This window comes from Nilaparvata lugens, chromosome 6, assembly GCF_014356525.2.
Source record: "Nilaparvata lugens isolate BPH chromosome 6, ASM1435652v1, whole genome shotgun sequence".
NCBI classification, from domain to species: domain Eukaryota; kingdom Metazoa; phylum Arthropoda; class Insecta; order Hemiptera; family Delphacidae; genus Nilaparvata; species Nilaparvata lugens.
Genome location: NC_052509.1, coordinates 50,547,572 through 50,554,428, shown reverse-complemented (window position 1 = coordinate 50,554,428; position 6,857 = coordinate 50,547,572). Strand labels below are relative to the sequence as shown.

The 6,857-nt window shown below is 34.5% G+C and overlaps 1 protein-coding gene across 2 annotated transcripts in view; it reads right to left on the bottom strand.

Annotated features, from left to right (window-relative positions):
• LOC111059748 (inverted formin-2-like) overlaps positions 1–5,608 on the bottom strand; it is a 63,482-nt gene extending 57,874 nt beyond the window's left edge. The window contains exons 1-7 of one of the 2 annotated variants that reach the window (XM_039431100.1): positions 4,696–5,608; positions 3,812–4,116; positions 3,090–3,344; positions 2,194–2,372; positions 1,701–1,804; positions 1,085–1,260; positions 93–483 (exon numbers count right to left, since the gene is read on the bottom strand). In XM_039431100.1, coding sequence (XP_039287034.1) covers positions 334–483; positions 1,085–1,260; positions 1,701–1,804; positions 2,194–2,372; positions 3,090–3,344; positions 3,812–4,116; positions 4,696–5,587 — 2,061 coding nt within the window. In that variant the 5' untranslated portion in view covers positions 5,588–5,608 and the 3' untranslated portion in view covers positions 93–333. Of the gene's footprint in view, positions 1–92; positions 484–1,084; positions 1,261–1,700; positions 1,805–2,193; positions 2,373–3,089; positions 3,345–3,811; positions 4,117–4,695 lie in introns of those variants that run through there. The other variant, XM_039431099.1, reaches the window with a different exon arrangement.
• Positions 5,609–6,857: the final 1,249 nt, after the last annotated feature.

Below are 6,857 nucleotides of genomic sequence, written 5' to 3'. Positions count from 1 at the left end.
AAGATTTAAAACCTAAAAAACAAATACACAGATATTTACATATACATAATCAGAATAAGACAATAAATTGTCTATCGTCGTTGTGACTTTTCTAAAATATTAGCGAGTTGAATAAAATTAAAGACAAACTTCGTTGTTAGTATATAAAAAGTAAAAGTATACAAGACTCTGGACTAGACATTAGAAATTCAATAACTATTTACGTATCAACTCATCAGAGCAAGACAATCCATTGTCTATTGTCATTGAAGAATTTGCTAACTTGGTGACTTCTTAGTGTGTTGAACCATTGATGATATTACATCTAGCACCTTGATCCAGTGGTTACTCCATCTAGTATGCCCCATTTTTCACTTCGTTGATGAGCTGTTCGACTTCGCTGTCTAATGTTCTTCTCTTCGCTTTTACAACCTTGTTGTTGGTCGACTTTTCAGCCTTCAATTTTGCAGCTTTTTCCTCAGATTTCTTCATCTGATCGTTTTCCTTAAAATATAAATAACATCATTAGCAATTTGATCAATTTAGACAATTTGAATGAAATCAAACTCTAAGAGACTTGTGGTAGAAAGACTGGACATTTATAGAAAGATACCCTAATATAATGCTTCAAAAGAATAATCTATTCACAATACATCTTGAAATAGGATTCCGAATCAATTTGATTGGCAAAGCTTCAAACACAATTCATAATAATTTATGATAGAACTATAAAGAGTTATATGGAATTACCTAAATCTAATGAAAAAGAACTATAAGAATTATTATTATTAAACGGAAATCAAAACTAAATGCTGTAAGTCAATTTAATTTTGCTGTAAAGCATTTAACTTGGATTTTCGTTTGATAATACTCATTAACTCATATGAATTTGAATAAATGCATTATCTCAGTGAGTTCCATCTGTAAACTATAAGAAACTGATGACTAATGATTAATAGCTGAGACGACAATACATTATCTATTCTGGTTTTGCTATAAGAAGCAGAGTATGAATCAAAAGGATCTGAATTTGTTGAATAAAATCATCTATCATTCTTTGGAATATTTACAATGGACAACAATCATTATTATTGTATGTACTCACTTGAAAAGCTTTGTTGACTTTGGTGAAGAAGTCAGCAAATAGCTGATAGCAGTCATTCAGCTGGAAAGCAGCAGGCTCCTCACACAAGTGAACTGCCAGTTGAGATTTCACCTCTCGAATTTTCTTCAATTTCTTGACAAGACAATCCACCTGTTGTTTCGCATTGTGGAAGAAATCTGGAAAAGTAAACAATAAAATAAGGTACATGTTTGATAGGCTCTTCAAGTATTATTCTAAAATTTCGAAGTTTAGGCTTAGGATATGAAATATTTTTCAGACTCATTCCCACTGTTTGTACACCAAAGGTTATCACTGTTAATATTGTTGAATAACAGGTAGAATACAAATAATTTAATCGGTTTGTAATTTTATTATCTCTCATTTATCATATAGCATACCAGTCTTGATATTTGACAATGCTAGCTAGCTATTTTTACTTTTCAATTGGGTTAATGTTATTATAAACACAAACACAGTATAGGCTTCTCATACCATAAATTGAAAATTGTCTCGACTTCTCCTACAGTCGATTTGAAATTGTATGTTCATATTGTGTGTCCAAAAATTTCAATACAATCAATGGATGGTTGGTATATTTGTAGGGTGTGAAACTTACCACCGAATTGAGAAGACACTTGGCTCGATTCGATTCTCTTGCTGATGTCTTTTACTCCCTCCACCAATGAATTCACCTCCTCTTCGAGGGCTGCAAACGGTGTCCTGAAAATGAAATAATATTATGATTAGTATTGCTTTGAGCTCTATTATATTACTTTCTAAAACTTTTATAACACATACCAAAAATACAAATATTCAAATTGCCATCAGTCATCTTTAACAAGATATCACTTATAATTTTCCAATCATCACATTCATCATATTAACTTATGATTTTCTTTGGACTCAAAGGACAGAAAATCATTCAGAGATTTGACGAATACTTGAAAAAAACCTAGGTTTGGAAAATAATAGATATTACAATACAAACACCTTAACTGTCACTCAAGTCCCCATCTACTCACATCATATTGGTAACATATATTGGATTTGAAAAAAATACTTCCGAAAATAACATTAAAAAGAGAATAGGCTTTTAAAACGAAACTCACTTTGACATTCTCTGGAAATCGGCAACCTTGCTTCTGAATGCTAGCATACTGGCATCATTGGATGCAGCCACATCAACCACATAGTGCAGAAATGTGATCTTTGGCTTATTGGCTCTTGTGTCAGCCAGCATTGCCAGAGAGCTGATCTTGATCGCATCTGCGTTACCAGCATAAGTTCCCTGAAGAAAAAAGTACAATAAATTATTATAATGCACTGTATTATTATTGGATACATGTTCCAAGTTGATAAATGAAATAAACATCTGTGATCGCTTTTATTTCATCTTATTGCAATACCATCTCAAAACTGTTCCAAGATATTGTTATTATTATGTGAATAATCTAAAATAAAATGGACAGTTAATTCATCTTGAATTTTAATACATTTATAATAAGTATTATCATAGCCACCTCTAATACAAGGCCCTGGCATACGATATTGCAACGTGTAGGCCTAGAATCTAATACATGATAGGTGAAAAAGATCAGCTGTTATTTTTAAAAATCGTTTTCGTCAATCATGTATAAAGGTGCGTACAGATATATGCGTCGCGAACATGAGCAATTCACTTTCAGCTAATCAGCTGACTATATCTGTATTTTTACAGAAACGGTAAGATACAAATATAAAAAGCTTGGCATCAGCTGATTAAAAGTGAATTGCTCATGTTCGCGGCACGTATATCTGTACGCACCTTTAGATTCTAGGCCTACATTGCGACGTTGCAATATCGTAGGACAGGGCCTTGTATTAGAGGTGGCTAAGATATTATACATACCAAAGTACAAATAAGAATTTCCTCTAAGGTTATCTTCTCTACTTGAAGTAATACACTGTTGTAGAGTGAAACAGTGAGAATCATCCCCTGGATTATTGAGAAATAAAATCTACTCACAGCATTCAGTTTATTTCCAAGTTGCAGGATGAGCTTGAAGAACTGCTTGAGACTGCAATCATTTATGAGGAACTCGCAGGTTTCAATCACTTTCTCCAAATGCCCAGATGCGTCAGTGTATCGGTCATGGAATTCTGCTTTGTAGAGCATTGCCTGCACCCTCAGCTCGTAGTCAGCGATGTCAGACAGATGCAGGTAGAAGCTCTCAGCTTCCCCAAGGTTTTTGCTGCTGGCATAACCGCGTATTTCAGCAATCTGGAAGAATGAGAATCGCATTTGAAATTTGAGAACAGAGTTGACTGAATCACCAATTTTGACAAAATTAATTATTCATTATTCTAAAATTCGACATCTGTAGACTATCATCCATCAATAGAATTGTTTCATTTGTAATGCTGTTATTGGATTAAAAAATGTTTTTCTATTTAGAACTCGTGGCTGGAGCTCAAGGCTTCTTTTTCTAGTCACGTCAAAAATTATTGTATTTTGAATTATTATTTCTATTTGTAAAAATATTTTTTGTATTTTATTGTATCAATAAATTCATTTTTCATTATTAATCAATTTTTAATGATAGAAATTTGGAAAAAGAATTATCCCTGATACTAGAAGTGTCTTAATAATAGGGTACAGTATCTACTGCATAAAATGAATAACTACACATTCTAAACTTTTGAAGAAATCAACACAGTTTTGAAATGAATTTTCAATAGAATCCTCACCTCTTTCTTTTCGGGCATGAGTTTCATCAACGATTTCAAGTTCTCGACGGGTAGACCGGCGCCATTTTTAATCGATTCCAGGACAAACGCAACATCTTCCTTAAATTGCTTGAGAAATATGTTAACCAGGAAACTGCGCTGGCTGTCCAACAGGTTCACTTTCTGCACCTTCTTCTCTGTCAGCTGATTCTTGGAGGCATCAGCTGATTTTGTTGGCTGTTTCTGGCAGAACAGCTCCTCCATCTTAATAAAGTCCACTTTTAGAATTGGCAGTTGTACTTCCATGTCTGACCACAAGGATTTTGCTGTGATAGAGAACAACATTATTATTATGAATGGAAATCATATAAAAGGTTGCAAAAAATTAATTACTTAGTTTGATCACTATCAATCGGGAGACAATATATTATTGGTACTAAAGTTATCAAACTGTACTCAAATATAATTATATTGTAATTTTATCAATGAATCCACAAACCTGAACTTTCCCAATATCTACTGTTTGAATGAATCAAAAAGTAGAAAATGATTTCTACATTGCAGACTAATATTATTATTCCCCATGAATAGTTCGATCAATTTTTATAAATCAATAGAACTTGTAAGCCTATACTTGTTTATTTATTTAGAAATCTATTGATCAGCCCCTTGGCATTAAATGAATTAACTTGTTAGTATTCATTGGAAGAAATGGCTACCTAATAAATTCTTCTATCTGTACTAATAGTCCAGAAATAGGTTTTTCAATATGAAATTATATTTCAATGAACTTGCATTGATTTTTTAGAACAATGCAGCATCGAATGAAAGACAGGAAAATCAAATCAAATACAATGAACCAGCTGAAGAAATGAAGGAGAATGAGAAAATGAATTAAAACTCACCAATCTTCTGCTTGGGAACCTTGGTCCAGTTGAGGGTCTTCATCTTGATGGTGCTCTGTTGCGGCAATGTCTTGCTTTTCCTCAACACTGCATTTCCAACGCCTGGCTTCATGCTGGGGAAAGTGGAGGCGCCCATCATTGGAGGCGGCGGTGGCGGAGGAATAGCTCCCATTGGCAGAGGGGGCGGCGGGGGAATAGCTCCCATTGGCAGAGGGGGCGGCGGGGGAATAGCTCCCATTGGCAGAGGGGGCGGCGGGGGAATAGCTCCCATTGGCAGAGGGGGTGGCGGTGGAATTGCTCCAATTGGCAGAGGGGGCGGCGGTGGAATAGCTGTGACCTTGACTTCAGCTGCTGGCTTGGCTTCAGCGTCCTTGAGAACAAAATTTGGTAGCAAAGATTTCTCCACCAGTGCTGGCATGGCGGGGAGTGGAGGTGGGGGTGGTATTACTAGAGACATCTTTGCAGGTTTTTTCCCATCGCCAACAACATCCACCTTCTTGACGGCTTCCTTAGTGTCAACCTCAACATCATTCAACTCTAAGGCCGACTTGAGGTCAACTCGTATCTTCGAGAACATCTCCTTCAAACTACTGCTAGATTCGCTCTTCTTCAAGCTTGAACCAGCTTTTTTCAAGTTCGATTCACTTCTCTTGTAGCTCGCACAACCAAGAGTCTGAGTCGCGGCACCAACAGTTTGTATGACATTTGCACAGTTGCACTTGCAACATCCAATGGTTTGAGTCTCGGCATCAACTCCTCTCGAAATAGTTTGTATGCCAGTTGTTGCAGTTTCTACTGCTTCGGTTTGAGTAGAGTTGTCGGTGAAACCTGTAGTGACTTGTAGGCCAGTGACACTCTCGTCAACTTGTAATCCCTGAGGTCTAGGAGCCATCTTCACGTTCGATGTAATAGCAGCTGGTTATCTGAAAATAAAAATACCTTGTCATATCACACAATCAAAATAAACAATAATGCAAGTATTATGATGAACTTTCATCAATACCTGAATGAGACAACTTTAATTTAAACCTGAAAAATTGTCACAGTTTATTTATTCTGAAATTGATGAACTACTTCCGCTTGCTGCACCATCATCAATCCATTGAAAACGACTTATTTATTAAGCCTAGTAAACATTATGAACTATAACTTGTAACTAAATAAATTTATGAACTATATTATTCATAAAGATAAACTCATCAAGCTTGTTTAGTAAAGTTTATTTTTAACAAATCGATAAGCACTAAATAGATAATATCACAGCAATCATTTCAGATATACGATCATGGTCTAGTCAACGCTAGACTAGACTTTGATACTCATCGTGAACTGAACGGTTACTGAAACAGTGCTCGGCTATTCACATTTGTATTCCTTTACCAACATTGAGTACAAGTTTCCGTTCCGTTTCATTTTACGTCTTCTATACTCAAAATAACGCTAGCCTACTATACTACGTAAACTCTTTGAAAACTGGAACTAGCTAATAGAGGCTGATAAAGACCAAATCTCCTGAATGCTTGGTTGAAACCAAACTATGTAAAACAACATTTGGCTGAATTGATAATTAAAAACGAACATTACACTACAATAACGCTTATAAAAATCGATTTAAATAATCTTCAAGTTTTTGTAAAAACTAATATTAAAACTCTTTCAAACTGATAATAAAATATACGACTACAGACATTATGCTATATTTTAGCGTAAATAATTCAAATGCAAGAATAACTAATCAAAACTATCAAGCAACAGAGTTGAATACTGAAATTAACTAATCAAATAACCAATAAATTTAATTATTAAATAAATCATTAACTCTAATTCTGAACAACATCAAACATTTCATGAACAGGTCATCGAATCTACGCCTTCATGTTCCGTGACCTTCAATAAGGTCATAAGAATACTAATCAATACAAAAAATGTAATGAAATAATGTACATAATGAATCTACACACTAATATAAGCTGTTTGGTATTTAGAAGAATTTAACAAACATAGAATTAAGCTACTTCAATATAATCAAACTGTAACTTCAAATTCAAATGTCAAACGTCAAAAATCATTAACCGTTAGCCGGCACCGTTACCGCTTACTTCACTTTTAAATAGAAAAAAAATTTAATCAATAATTGAACTATCAAATAAACTACATTTCAA